The sequence below is a fragment of the Schistocerca americana genome, chromosome 10 (genome assembly GCF_021461395.2).
Source record: "Schistocerca americana isolate TAMUIC-IGC-003095 chromosome 10, iqSchAmer2.1, whole genome shotgun sequence".
NCBI lineage: Eukaryota > Metazoa > Arthropoda > Insecta > Orthoptera > Acrididae > Schistocerca > Schistocerca americana.
This window is the reverse complement of record NC_060128.1, coordinates 165,396,044-165,411,891: the sequence shown is the minus strand read 5'-3', so window position 1 is coordinate 165,411,891 and position 15,848 is coordinate 165,396,044. Positions and strand designations below refer to the sequence as shown.

Below are 15,848 nucleotides of genomic sequence, written 5' to 3'. Positions count from 1 at the left end.
TTAGCCACAGACGCGTTTTCAGAGTCTGTTTTAAAAAAATGGCGTTATGCCATTTGTAATGTAAATACTGTCTTTTATCAAAATTTAATCAGTCCATTTGCAGAGAACAACTTAATGGTTTTCTAAGAGACATTAAAATTTCCTCAGCTAATTCTTGTTTGTTGAGTGTGATTACTATACTTGTATTATCAGCAAAAAGAACTAGCTTTTCATCTTCGTGAACATAGTTGTAAGTCATTAATACACTACTGGCCATTAAAATTGCTACACCACGAACATGACGTGCTACAGACGCGAAATTTAACCGACAGGAAGAACAGTATTTTAAACATAGCTGCACAACAGCAACGGTTCCACGTAATAAAATTATAAACAGCCGACCAGTTGCAATGGATAAAGAATTCTTTACCTAGGTTTCAACAAATTTAAATTTGTCTTCTTCAGAAGGTGGCAATTTTACATTAGTATGAACTGATGTATCATCGCCGTTTTTACAAATGTCTGCATAGATCCATTTGTCAAAATTAAAATATAGCCCTAAAAATAGGGTTTGTCACGTAAATATAAATTAGTACATGGATGTTGCAGAGCTCACAACCGACTGACTCATACTAATGTAAAATTGCCACCTTCTGAAGAAGACAAATTTAAATTTGTTGAAACCTAGGTAAAGAATTCTTTATCCATTGCAACTGGTCGGCTGTTTATAATTTTATTACGACAGGAAGAAGATGCTGTGATACGTAAATGATTAGCTTTTCAGAGCATTCACACAAGGTCGGCGCCGGTGGCGGCACCTACATCGTGCTGACATGAGGAAAGTTTCCAATTGATTTCTCATATACAAACAGCATCTGACTGGCATTGCCCGGTGAAACGTTGTTGTGATGCCTCATCTAAGGAGGAGAAATGCATACCATCACGTTTCCAACTTTGATAAAGATCGGATGGTACCCTATCACGATTGTAGTTTATCGTATCGTGACATTGTTGCTCGTGTTGGTTGAGATCCAATGACTGTTAGTAGAATATGGAATCGGTGGGTTCAGGAGGGCAATACAGAACGCCGTGCTGGATCCCAACGGCCTCGTATCACTAGCAGTCGAGATGACAGGCATCTTATCCGCATGGCTGTAACGGATCGTGCAGCCACGTCTCGATCACCGAACAACAGATGGGGACGTTTCCAAGACAACGACCATCTGCACGAACAGTTCGATAACATTTGCAGCAGCATGGACTGTCAGCTCGGAGACCATGGCTGTGGTTACCCTTGACGCTGCATCACAGACAGGAGAGCCTGCGATGGTGTGCTAAACGATGAACTTGGGTGCACAAATGGCAAAACGTCATTTTTTTGGATGAATCCAGGTTATGTTTACTGCATCATGATGGTCGCATCAGTGTTTGGCGACATTGGGAGCGTGTATTCATCACCATACTGGTTTATCACCCGGCGTGATGGTATGGGGTGCCATTGGTTACACGTCACGGTCACCTCTTGTTCGCATTAACGGCACTTTGAACAGTGGACGTTACATTTCAGATGTGTTAAGACACGTGGCTCTACCCTTCATTCGATCCCTGCGAAACCCTACATTTCAGCAGGATAATGCATGACCGCATGTTGCAGGTCCTGTACAGGCCTTTCTGAATACAGGAAATGTTAGACTGCTGCCCTGACCAGCACATTCTCCAGATCTCTCACCAATTGAAAACGTCTTCATCAATGGTGGCCGAGCAACTGGCTTGTCACAATACGCCAGTCACTGCTCTTGATGAACTGTGGTATTGTGTTGAAGCTGCATGGGCAGCTGTACCTGTACATGCCATCCAAGCTCCGTTTGACTCAATGCCCAGGCGTATCAAGGCTGTTATTACGGTCAGAGGTGGTTGTTCTGGGTATTGATTTCTCAGGATCTACGCACCCAAATTGCGTGAAAATGTAATCACATGTCAGTTTTAGTATAATATATTTGTCCAATGAATACCCGTGTATGATCTGCATTTTGTCTTGGTGTAGCAATTTTAATGGTCAGTAGTGTATATATTAAGAACAATAAGGGACCCCAGAGTGAACCCCACGTGACCCAATTAGAGGAATCTGTTGGTTTTTGCGCATTATGTGTAGAGTTTATTTAAACCCCAGCTGACTTCCCATTATATATGAATAAAACCATTTATTTCTTGTCCCACAATACTTCGGCTTATCTAGAATAATTCTGTGATTACCACACTCAAAAGCACTTGACAGATCACAAAACATCTGTGTCTATTAATCCAACCTTGTAGCATCAAAGACAGAACAACAATAATCAGTTTTGTGTCTACTCTTCCTATAGTGTAAATTCTGCATTCTGAATTTTTTTGTTGTTTCTTTTGCTATTATGTCATTAATTTTGGCCTGTCAGAACTAAAAACCTTAGTTTTGAAACTAATTTCTCTTTTTTCATTTGTGTAGGTTACAACAGATCCAGTGGAGTTGTGGGCGTCCCCAACGAGCCGCTCCCGTGTGGAGAGGGAGTTCTACGATGCGGCGTTCGAACCGTTCTACCGGACCGAGCAGATTATCGTGCATGCGACGGGCCTGCCCAGCATCGTGCACAACACTTCGAACGGCCCCATTGAGTTTGGGCCAATATTCCACCGGGAGTTCCTGTTGGCACTGCGCCAGCTGCAGCAGCAGATAACTCAGCTAGGTCAAGATGAGGGGCAGGGCCTGGAGAAGATCTGCTATGCCCCCCTGACAGAGGCAGGGAAGCCGGCCACTCACACGTCGCAGTGTATCGTGCAGAGTGTCTGGGGGTGAGTGCCTGGGCTGAAAGTCCACCATTTATGTCTATTCTGCTTCTTTGGCATACCAGAACAGAGTAACAGAAATTTTTGTTTTTCTTAAAGAATGTTCTGTATTCAATTGCTACTTTGTCACCTTCAAAGTAATCCCACTCAGATATAATGAACTTATGCCACTGCTTTTCCCAATCTTCGAAGCACTTCTGGAACTCCCTTTTTATTATGGAATTCCACTCCTTCGACAATTGTATTTTTATGTCATCTGTGGTGGCAAAATGACGTTCTTTCGTGGTTGTCAGCTCAGGAATAGAAAGAAGTTGCAGGGGGTGATGTCGAACAATTACAGTGGCTGAGGCAACACAGCGTTTTTGTTTGCCAAAAAATCATGAATAGGCACTGAGCTGTGAGCAGGAGCATTATCGTGATGCAGTTTCCGTGGTTAGTTTTGCCACAGTTCTGGCCATTTTCTTCAGAGTGCTTCACGCAACCAGTGCATAAGTACCAGGCAGTATTCCTTATTGATTGTACAGCCATAAGGCAGGAACTCGTGATGTACTATCCCATTGTAATCAAAGAAGAGTGTGAGAACAACTTTCAAATGTGATTGAACTTCTCAAACTTCTTCAGTTTTGGCCATTCAGGCAGTTTCCATTAGATTGAGACTGTTGAGCCTCTGGTTTGACATCATACCCATGTTACGTTACATATTATAACCTTCTTTACAAGTTTTGGATCATTGTTGAATTGAGTCAGCAATTCCTGGTCGAAATTCAGCAATTTTGGAACAAACTTTGCTGCTACATGTTTCATGTCCAAAACATCTGGAAAAAAAAAAATGGTGGACTTTAGCCAAAGGCTATGCTGACATTAGAAACCTCTCTGATGGTGATTCATTGATTTTCCAGAACAGTTTTTTACTTCTCCCAAACTGTCATCAGTAACTAATGTGCTAGAGCATCAAGGTGGTTGTCTTCAAAGTTGTCATGACTCCTCTTTGAAAAACTGTTGTCGTACTCACAGTAGACGTGCCAGAAGCCAGTCAGCATTATGCATGCATTGCTGCACTGTCATTTCTCAAGCAAAATTTAATGCAAATTATTTATCTTTCACAAAAGTCAAAATTCGATGGGCACTAAAAAACACATATAGCCTTTTTGAATGCCAGCAATAAACTAAATTGTCAAAACAACTGAAAATGCAAACATACATCAGGAATATGTGTACCAACAAGATTTTAAAAAATGAAAGTTGGATGTATAAGTCCTGTGAAATTAAAAAAATTCCCATGTCTTTTTGACCACACCTCGTATGTGACGGTGTTATCTGCTGTTTGAAGATTGATCGGATGCAGCTCTCGATGCTGGTATGACTCGTTCTTCAGATAGGCCGCTGAAAGAATATACCTGACAGTTCACACACCTGGAATACAGTGTGTGGAGGGACACTCTAGTACCAGTCAGAGCTCTGAACTTTGTGAACATTGCCACGGTGATAGTGCCCCCATTGCTACCTGACAAATCGATTTCGTGCATGGTGCTATACTTAGTAGCTGCAAAGCATTTGTCGTGGATCGTGAGTTACTGATTGTTTGTGTTTACAGAGTGGTGTAAAATGTCATGTTAATTTCAAACACATTGATATGAACTCTTCAACCCACTTGAAAGTAGGCAGAGACACTACCTTATAGAGCCAGTCTTGTGAGCTTAGTGTAAGATGATATTTTGGGGAAGAGAAGGATAGAAGTGGTCGTCTGCCACCTTTGTAGAAAGTAATGAGGAGAGTAGCTGCAGCTCTGAAAATTAGGGTGACTTCTGTGTGTGAGATAGATAGATAGATAGATAGATAGATAGATATATCTAAAAACAAAGATGATGTGACTTACCAAACAAAAGCGCTGGCAGGTCGATAGACACACAAACATACACACAAAATTCTAGCTTTCACAGCAAACGGTTGCTTCGTCAGGAAAGAGGGAAAGACGAAAGGAAGTGGGTTTTAAGGGAGAGGGTAAGGAGTCATTCCAATCCTGGGAGCAGAAAGACTTACCTTAAGGGGGAAAAAAGGGCGGGTATACTCGCGCGCGCGCGCGCGCGCGCGCGCGCGCGCACACACACACACACACACACACACACACGCACGCACGCTTGTGTCTGTATATGTGTGGATGGACATGTGTGTGTGTGTGTGTGTGCGCGAGTGTATACCCACTTCCTTTCGTCTTTCCCTCTTTGCTGACGAAGCAACCATTTGTTGTGAAAGCTAGAATTTTGTGTGTATGTTTGTGTTTGTGTGTCTATCGACCTGCCAGCGCTTTCATTCGGTAAGTCACATCATCTTTGTTTTTAGATATATTTTTCCCGCGTGGAATGTTTCCCTCTATTAGATAGTGAGTGAGTGAGTGAGTGAGTGAGTGAGGGGGGGTGGAGATCTGTGTCTACTGAAACCAACTGCTGCTCTTTTGATGAAAGGAAAAACCAGAGTACATGCTGCTAAAGTGACAGAGCTCGGGAATTTTCAAGAGGGTGCAGTGCACCATATCACGCTATTCAATTGAACATAGTTTTTAAATAAAATAACATGGAAATTTTAATGCATGAGACTTTGGGCCCAAAACTCGCACCAGTATTTTTCCACACGGTTGGCACATCTTGGAAGAGATTAGAAGATAACAGCAGCAGGAGTGACGATAGGGATCGTGACATATGCATTAAAATATGTATTGCAATACTGAAACATTGTAATCTTTACTTTATATGAACATACATTCCAAAACATTTTCTTTTTAATTATGAAGAGAGTATGTTCCAGTCTCCCGAGGTTATCAGTGACCTTGTACACTTCGGTAGTACAGAATTGCAGTGGCTGTACAAGTTTTGGGTGCGACGTTCGTAGTCAGGCAATGAACACAGTGTAACAACAAACAGCTGCATAGTAGCACTGGTAAGTTGCCGGCTGTCAGGGACATTCTATGAACAGCTTGATTATAAACTCTTCATCCTTACATGACCACTACAACCTACATAAATTTAAACTTACATTTAATGTTGTTTTTTTTCTTCCCCCAGATATCTTATTTGTGGTGACAAACAGATCGGTAGCAGAGCTTGAGGTCTAGGTTAGGTCAGAAGGTGATAATTTGGTTGATGGTGATGCCAACAAAACTAAAGCCAAATAAGGTTTATGGTAACAGATTGACTTGTTGGCTAGCCTAATGTTTGTCCACACCTTATTTAAACATGCTTCGCTATATTTAGCACACTTCCAAACATAAAAACGTAAATTGCAAAGTACACGGACAAGTCTCCAATAAGTATTTTGACACATATTATGTACATATCGTACATACACCACAAACAATGCAAGGGAGGTCCACAGTGTAATATTTACTCCACTTATTGAATTATGCTTCGGTCTTTTATCTTGTGTACAAAAATAAATGAATAAAAATGAAATTAAAATACTCGGTACATCACATACTATTTTCCTAGAAGTCTTCGTCTAATTTTATTGTTCAGTAGGAAAGGTAAACTTTGGTTACTCTCTTTGAATGGATGTATTTGTCAATGTGGCAAAACTAGGTTGTCGTTAAAACCAATTTTTAAGTCCTTTTTTATTGCTGTAGCTAATGCCTGTCAATAATTTTTTAGGTACTTCCAAGATGACGAGGAGAAGTTTGAAGAAGTCGACGAGGACATAGAGGGCTTCGAAGTGAACTATATGGATCACATAAAGATGTGCACGCAGAACCCGTACGACCCAGATCAGTGTTTGGCCCCCTACGGAGGCCCCATAGAACCGGGAATAGTGTTCGGTGGCTTCGGTGCCCGGACGGGGGAGAGTAGCTCGCTGAACTATGAGCGTGCCACAGCAGCGATCCTGACCTTCCTGGTCCGGAACCACCACAACAAGACCCTGCTGGGGCCAGCACTGGACTGGGAGCGTCGCTTCATTGCTTTCATGCAGAACTGGACCGCCACATCAAAGCCGGACTTTATGGATGTCGCTTTTACCTCTGAGCGGTCCATAGAAGACGAGCTGGAGCGTGGGTCTCATTCAGACGTCATCACCATCTTTGTCAGCTACATCATCATGTTTGGGTACATTGCCATATCACTGGGCCAGATGAACTCTTGCGCCCGGCTACTCGTTGATAGCAAGGTTAGTAACACAGCATGTTGTGTTGTCAGTTGGGGAGGATGTGACATCTGTGCGAAACTCACATTTTAGTGTCTTTCCACATTGTTAAAAAGAGGAAAGTCATTCTTGTTAGGTAGTTGCTTCTAATGGGTTCTAATGTCTCCTTTGTGTACATCAGATTTTCTTCAAACTTTGTATACAGATGAAGTTGAGGCTGTTATAAAGGCAGTTTGTTACTGCACAAAATAGCTAAAACAGCTTTTGCTTGCCACGTATTTGTAGATGATCAGACAAATTGTAGATTTTTTCTGTTATCCATACTTTGCAAGCTACCTTACGGTGTGCAGTGGAGGGTACTTGTCTACCACTGTGGCTTCCACTCTTTCCTGTTCCAGATTCAAATGGTTTCTGGGGAGAAAGATTGTTGGTAAGCATCTGTATAAGCACTAGTCTCTCTTCCACCATTATGGTCTTTTGCAAGATATGTTAGGAAGCAATAAATCGATTGGCTCTTCTAGGAATGCAACCTCTTGGAACTTGTAACGTCCTTTCTTACAGTGTCCGACACTGAGCTTGGCTAAGCTTCTATTATGCTTTCTCGCTTACTGAACAAAACCATAACAAAAAATGCTGTTCTTCTTTGGAGCTTCTATCTGGTATGGATCGCATATTTGCAGATAAACATTAAAGTTTTGATTGTGTGAGGGTTTTGTAACAGTTGCTGAAAATTTTTTCAATGAATCTATCTGCCTTACCTGCAGTTATTGTGTGGTTGTTCTGCTAAACCTTGGACCAGAAAAATTCGAGAATACTTTTCATAAGAAGTCTCTAACATTTTGCAGCCATTTGCTTTATGTAATTTTTTAATTTAATTTTTTTCTTTTTGTATGGTTCTGAATGGATTAAAATTAAAGACTAACCTTAAAGTTGCCTTTTTCATTAAAGGCTTATTGAACGCATTTAAGGCTGCTGTCCAACAAGTTGTAGGACCTTAGCTCTGAAATAGATAGGCATAGGAAACTTTACTGGATAGTTGTTGGCAGTATGGGGAAAACAGCAGTTGTGGAAATCTGATCTTTTGTAGAGAAATGAACTATATTTCAAATTGTAATTAATGTATGTATGGATTAGTAAATTTTTGGTAAATTTCAGACCTGTGTTTCTCCAACTATAAACCCAACACTGATAAAAGTTGCAAGTTATTAGACAAAATCACAAAATGAAAGTTGCTAAATAAATTGTGTATAAAAAAAAAGAATAAAGCTACTTCAACATAATTTCGTTGCAACAAAATGGCCATGACAAAATCCTGAAAAGCGAAACTGTCAACTGAGAAACAAAAATATAATGGGTGGTGCTTCATGAAACATTTACATCAGTCTCTTGGTTACATCCTCACTCAGTGACGTCTCATTGTGTAAGGAGAAGTGAGGCACTTGATTTAGGAATAACTGTTTTTGGTATTTCTGGAGGAGTTGTATCTGCCAGGACTGTGCTACTTGTAAACACTTTGGTGCTGCAGATAACCCTGGGTCTGGGCGGTGTGGTGATCGTACTGGCATCAGTGGTGTGCTCAGTGGGGTTGTTTGGCTTCGTCGGGGTTCCTGCCACACTGATCATCATCGAGGTGATCCCCTTCCTGGTGCTGGCTGTGGGAGTGGACAATATCTTCATCCTTGTGCAGACACACCAGCGCGAGGGGCGCCAGCCATACGAGTCGCATGCGGAACACATCGGGCGCATTTTGGGACAGGTATGTGCAGTTTGTCACAATTGTGTGGTTGACTATCCTAAACTAAACAAGGTATCCAGACCTTTTAATGTTCTGGTAGTGTAATTTATTACAAGGTCTGTTAATGTGGTGTTCACAGTTTCAAAAAGTAATTATTAAGTCTGTTTTACCTCGGAGTGATCAAAAGTGAATGAGAAATTGTATGGTGTAAATGGTAGGTGAATGGGACCAAACTACATTTGGTAATGTTCAGTTTGCATTTAATGGTGCTTGCTTCTATTCTGCGAGTGGTTAATCTTTCAACAAACCATCAAAGGAACTTGGCATGTTCACCACATCACCCCTAGCAACACAGAATACATTTGTCACCTTTTTATGTGCGATTTAGTGAGTGCTTCTGTTGTTGACGTGAGTTGTGTAAATAAGTGGTCGAAAGATAATGTAATGGTGATAAAAGCACATATTTAGGTGCTTGCAGACCCCAAGATATGCTGAAGAAAATGTTTTCACATGGTAGAAAATTGCCAAAGAATTCATAGGTTTGGATTGTTCTATTGTTCTATTAGGTGGGAATAGAGGGAATAAGTAAAAGCTTCATGTCTCTTTTCAATAAAAAGGAACAGCACAATAAATTTACTCCAAAGTAAAAAAGTATGACTGTGTATTTATTAAACTGATAAAAATTAAAAATATATGAAAGAGCTGATTATTCTTATTGCTTATATTAATGGTAGCTGTAATTACGTGGTTTGTTATGTATCACTGTTGCTCCAGAAGTTTTTCATGTAACAACTAAAAAAATGTTTTCATATGATGATAATGTCCACCCTCCATCAAACTTTGTCATATTTTATTGCCAATATACATTGTCAAAGTAAATAAGCTGTTGATATGACAGTTGTTGCTGTGCTGTCGTCAGTCTGAAGACAAGTTCCCTGCAGCTTGCAGTGCTAATCTATACTATGAAAGCCTCTTCACTTCTGAGTAACTACTCCAACCCATATCCATATGCACCTGCTTACATATTCGTGCCGTGTGCCTTGTGCAGGTTTTTCCCCCACCAATTTCCAACTAGACAATTCCTTGGTGCCTGTGGATGCAGTATCAGCCAGTCTCTCTAGTTAAATTGTGGCATACATTTTTTGTGCTGATTTAAGTACACCTACATTAGTTAGTCTGTCTATCCATCTATTCTTGAGCCTCTCGTTTCAAAAGCTTGTAGTATTCTTTTCTCATCTGAACTGCTTGTTGTTAAGTTTAGCTTCTGTACAACACTACAAGGGCAAAAAGATTCAGAAAATATTTTGTAATACTTAAATTTATGGTAAAACATTCCTATTGCAGAAATATTTTCCACACTATAGCTAGTTTGCATTTTATAGTCTCCGTACTTCTGCCATCATCAGTTATTTTGCTGCTCAAATAACAAAACTCCTGTACTTTATTAAATTATTGATGTATTTCAATGTCTTGGTTTTGCCAAGAAGAGACGCTATGGCTAACACAAAATTAATAACAAGTGTACCTGCTGCCTGGCAGGTGGGCCCATCGATGTTGCTGACGTCAGTGTCGGAGTCGTGCTGCTTCTTCCTGGGTGCACTGTCGGACATGCCGGCAGTGCGGGCGTTCGCGCTGTATGCGGGCATGGCACTGCTGGTGGACTTCCTGCTGCAGGTGACATGCTTCGTGAGCCTGTTGTCATTGGACACACTGCGCCAGCGCGCCAACCGCCTCGATGTCTGCTGCTGGGTGCAAGGTCCGAAGGCCGACGCCGGTGCAGACAGTGACACTGAGGGTATCCTCTACAAGTTCTTCAAGGTGAGAAGGGGCTCTGTCGCTTAGTGACGAGAGCCACTGTTGGAAATGTAGTGGGGATGTCTGAGCCACTGACATTCTGCCAGTTGTAGAGTAATAGTGGTGTCAGGTTGGGACTAAACTTGAGCTTTGAAACACTGTGTGCTTGTGCAGGATAGTACATATCTTATCTACCAGTTCCATTACGAAATGGTGACCAAATGTGCATCAAATGGTACTTGTGTGCATGTCACCAAATAGGAGGGAATCTGGCAATTAGTATGTTCTGGAGTGGTTGTCTGTGTAAATGTGCATTACAGCAGTGGAACTGGTTCCTCATGATGGGTTAGTGAGCGTTGCGATGGAAGGGTAATGGTTGCCATTTGGCTGTGCCTGACAGGAACAGTATTATCGGGTAGATAAGACAGCTGGGGGGCTACTAATAGTGTTCTAAACCAGCAGTCACCAGTCCAGGAACAAGTGTTCAAACATGTGAGAAACTAGAATGACATTTGTTTTACTTGAACAGTGTCCTACACATTTTGCAGGGCGATACGCAAAAACATTAAAACTGTTGCGACTTTTGTTGGGTCTCTTACTGTACGATCGCAAGTTTTGTCCGTATTAACTACTGGAGGTTAGATTTGATGGACAGCACTTGTGTTCTTGCAATGATCAGCTGAGGACTACTGTTCCTCCTAAACTTGTAAAATTTGTAGCATTCTTTTTCTTTAAAAACTTCTAATGAAAAGCTCATTTTTTGGCAAAGAAATATCTTTATTTTAAAGGAAATTAGGATAATATTGATTTTTATTTTTTTTTTTTTTTTTTTTTTTTTTTTTTTTTTTACTTATAAAGCTAGAAATGCTCTTCCAAAAAATTTGAATTAATAATTTAGACAGTAGGGAAAACATAACATTTTCACCAGGAACGATTACATGACAATAGTTCAAAATTAGGTAATGAATTAATCCACTGGCCGGTGTTTATTGTCCAGTCTGTTCATAAATACTCATATATGATGTGTTAATCTGTAAGTTTATTTCTTTCATCAGAAACAATATCACCCAAAGAGAATACCAATCTTTCAGAAGCAACAGAACTTCCTATCAAAGTAGCTTTTTTAAGAAAAGTTTTATTTAAAAACAAAAAAAATTAGTCCCACTGCTATAGCAAATTGATAAAACACTCACTCACTCACACACACACACACACACACACACACACACACACACACACACAAATAAAAACTATTTCAACCAAGACTGAACAAATACCACCACAAGCTGCTGTGCTTCAGGAGTAAAATTTGGTACAATAGAAGTGAACAATTATGGGTGCATTAAATGAAGCATAGATCACTAGTTTTCCTTGCCATCTTTCAGGGAACAAAATTGGGGGAAGAGTTCCTGAGCAGAAGCAGCAGGTTGTTCGGGGGGGGGGGGGGGGGGGGCGGCAGGGGGGAGATATATATATATATATATATATAGCTGCACTTAAGACTTCACAATCATGTGAATCATTCAAATGAAAGTGTAGGAAGTACGTAGAAACATCCCAGCTGCATGTGTCTTGGAATTCAGAGAAAGTGAAAGTGGGCTGTAGTGTTGGTGGTGGAGACCAGGGTCATCTCAGACTTCCCACAGCATTTGTCAAACAAATTCTTACATATCATCATATACTCTAAGTAAACATCACGACTGTTTACAATAGATAATATTAACTTTTTTAGGCAGCTCTATAGATATTTAATATAAATAAAACCTTATGTAAATTTGGGTCATCTTTGTGAAGTAAATACAGTATTTGTTGTGTTGAGTTTGTGGGTGGTGCCAGTTCAGTGGCAATTTTTGTTGTTTTTGCAGGTGCTGTATGTACCTCTGCTGATGCACAAGGTGGTTCGTGCCCTGGTGATGGTGGTGTTCTTTGGGTGGCTGTGTGCCAGCATAGCGGTGATACCACATGTAGACGTTGGCCTTGACCAGGAGCTGTCCATGCCACAGGACTCATACGTGCTCAAGTACTTCAAGAACCTCAAAGAATTTCTCTCGGTAAGGGGAAACAAGATAAACTGAAAGCAAATTCTAGAAAGTGTGATTTGTTCTTCCCTGTAATTGCCTTTTCAAACATAGGACTTATTAAAATTCTTAAAGTAATAATTAAAGTCCTCCAATACATTCAAACATTCAAAGTATGATCTTTACTAAAATATAGTAACAGCTTATGTTATAAAATTTTCCCTTTATTAAGCTCACATACAATGTGAGAAATAATATAAAATACACACAGCTCATAAACTGTGCTGATGGTGAATGAAAAGCGAACATTGCTATAATCTTCACTGTCATAAGCACTAACACACAAAAACTTGTTTGCTTTGCTTATTTTAGCATTATTACATTGTACAATATATCTTTAGACAACTTTGAACATTCATAGCCCTGAAAAGGAATACTCTCCTGTTTTAGTTCTACAGTCTGTACAGATAACACCTGATAAGTTAGTAGCTATTTCTATTTGTTCTGTAAATAAAACCGCCATTTCCTGCAGCCACTTAATTTATTTATCCCAGACGTGTTTTGCCTTTTTCTTGTTCTAAGGCATCATCAGTGGGTTCTAAAACAATGCAGTTTTGTTATTTTTAGATTATTAAACAGTTCACGTCTTAATTTTTTTTTTATGAAAAAAGTAATTGTTTACGATTTGCTGATCTGCGCTTCCTCTCATCTGGTCTGGAGGTCGCACTACCACTTTCTTACTGACATATAAGCACAACTTTATGTTCTGACCTCCTTCACATTGTTCAACATGCCTTTTATTTACGAAACGAGTAATTCCATGCTTGCTGCAGAGGATGGCCACACAGGCAAACTTGTTAGTAACTATTTCATTTATGCATGTTGCTGAGTTTTTCCCAATTTTGCAGGAAAATGTTCAGGTTTAAAATTTTTTTGTGAAAAATAGGAAATTAAACTAGTTCTCAGTTTCAGTTTATAGTGTGTATTTTACAGGATGAATAGATAAGGTTTAAGTGGTGTCTTACTTTGTGCGTCTGTTTACAGATGGGCCCACCAGTTTACTTCGTGGTAGTTCCTAAGGGCGAAGCCGCAGACTTTTCGCAGCCAGAGATGCAGAACGCCATCTGTGGTGGCCAGAACTGTCACCAGGACTCCCTGGTGACGCAGGTGTTCACGGCGTCCCGCCGGCCGCGCTCATCATACCTCGCAAAACCACCTTCCTCGTGGCTTGATGACTATTTCGACTGGTCTGGAGCGGAGAAATGCTGCCAGTAAGTTACAAAGTGCTTTGTTACATTCTCTGTGTGCGCCCAGACATGAATTTTGTGTGTGATGGGTATATGAGAAATATTTGGTTCATGAAAATTTAATAATCATCATAGCTGTTATAGCTCAGTACTGTGACAATACTATGAAATACAGGCAGTCGATAAGCTTGGTGTACACTCAATTTGGGAGTGTATGGAGGTTTAGTTAAGTGTTCACTGTGGCACTTGATATTATCATTTTCACTTGCAGGAATTAGGACCTCACCCTCTTCATTCTTCAGAGGTTAAGCAATATACTTTTACCTCTTCTTAAGTTATTTCTCATCCTACCAGGATGTCTTTCTCCTTTTGACCTGTTTTTCAACAATTGTTCGTTCTTTTTCTTCGAGTATTCTGCTCACAGGCTCTTTCCATTTTTTTTCTGTATTTATCTATTGCACTGTTTATCCCTTCAACATTCAGTTTGTCACTAATTTGTTCATCCCTAATTTGCTCTTGCAGTGTGAAATTCCTCACTGCTCTTAGAAATCAGAGATTCCACATTAGTCTAGATCCCCATGTGATTTGCTGGGTAAGCCAGATTGAAGAGGAAGACAGTGCCTTACCACTACCAATTGGTAAAAGTGTTGTGTTAAAACCAACATTCGGGTTGAGGACAAGTTTGCTTTACTCGTAAGATCCTAATGCAGCAGAGCATCTGGGGATTGTTGTTGGTTCTGCTCGGATCAATTCCATTTCACTTTTACTGTTGCAGATCTCCTCTCTACCTGGCTAGAAGGAATTCCTTACTCTGCTACTGCCCTAATACTGCATCGTTTGTGTTTTGTGCATGTTGGAGAGAGGGCAGTTTGGGTTGCCAGACGATGGGAGGTGTCACTCAGTGCTGATAAGGCCTGTGGAGGCCAGACCAAGCAATATACTTTTACCTCTTCTTAAATTATTTCTCATTCCTATTAAAAATATTGCTACCAGTGCCTTGATTTTTTAACACTCCTTTGTACCATCAGTTACATCAAATTTCTGGGTGGCATCACTAATTCTTACTGGAATATTCTGTGACCGAGGGCCTGATGACCCCCACTATTTTGTCCCTTCACCCACCTGATCAACTTCGTAATCAGGTGGATTTATTATAACTAAAAAGGCATAGATGGCTTTTTTGGGGGGGGGGGGGGCAGCAACCACCACCACCGTTACTACATACAATAGCTAGGGACGAGAGAATTCACTTCAATTTTTGACGAAATTTACATCTGATTATTTTCTTGTTTGTAAGTGATCAACAGCATTAACTTTAAAGAGTTGTCACAGTAGTTGTATGAAGAGAAAGCCATAGTACTGTTTGATACTTAAAGTCCTGTTTTTCAGGAATGGGTAGATATAGAGTTCAAATTTTACACATACTAAGGTCTACAGTCACCTGGCAGTGTATAAAATGTAACCTTCTAAGTCATAGTGATCAAAAAATATGACCACTTATGTCACATACTTTGAGACCCATAAACTCATTCATCAAAACCTATAGGGTACTTACCATAGGCCTAGAATAAAGAAATTTGGCAAATACCAAGGTCTCACAGTTTCACAGTAAAAGTAAAGCAGGGTGTATACGACACTGGGAGATCCGGGAATTTATACATCCGCGAGAAAACCAGGAAAAACCCAGGAATTGTTTAGAATTCTGGGAATTTTTCATTGTTGTAGTTTTCAGTTAAATTTTTGTGATTTTTGGCTGGTAAGAACCGATACTCTAAAAAGGATATTACTGCATCCCGCTACTGCAGAATAATTCTGCAGCAACAAAACATGAACGAGAGAAAAAAAAAAGAAAACGGAAATGAAACTTAAGGAAATATGCCATATGCAACAACAAAACACAGTGCTCAGACGAGTGTCTGCCAACAGCAAAGTGTGTCACAGGCTTTAGAAAGACTATGCAATGCTTCTTAACAACAAATTGCCTCCGATGAGTGTGATGTGACAACTGTTTGAATTAGATTCGTTTGAGCAGTTGCGGCAGGACTGTTGGGTATGCGCAGTTGCTTCTGGTTACAGAAATGGGGCTGGCTGCCACTATCTAGTATTGTCCCGGTTCGGAAATATCGT

General features: G+C 40.3%; 1 protein-coding gene across 2 annotated transcripts in view; it reads left to right on the top strand.

Moving 5' to 3' along the window:
- Positions 1–15,848, top strand: part of LOC124552242 (NPC intracellular cholesterol transporter 1-like) — a 59,867-nt gene that overhangs the window by 13,369 nt on the left and 30,650 nt on the right. For both annotated transcript variants that reach the window (XM_047126524.1, XM_047126525.1), the window contains exons 2-7: positions 2,462–2,805; positions 6,441–6,951; positions 8,453–8,683; positions 10,202–10,480; positions 12,322–12,507; positions 13,519–13,745. In XM_047126524.1, coding sequence (XP_046982480.1) covers positions 2,462–2,805; positions 6,441–6,951; positions 8,453–8,683; positions 10,202–10,480; positions 12,322–12,507; positions 13,519–13,745 — 1,778 coding nt within the window. The remainder of the gene's footprint in view (positions 1–2,461; positions 2,806–6,440; positions 6,952–8,452; positions 8,684–10,201; positions 10,481–12,321; positions 12,508–13,518; positions 13,746–15,848) is intronic.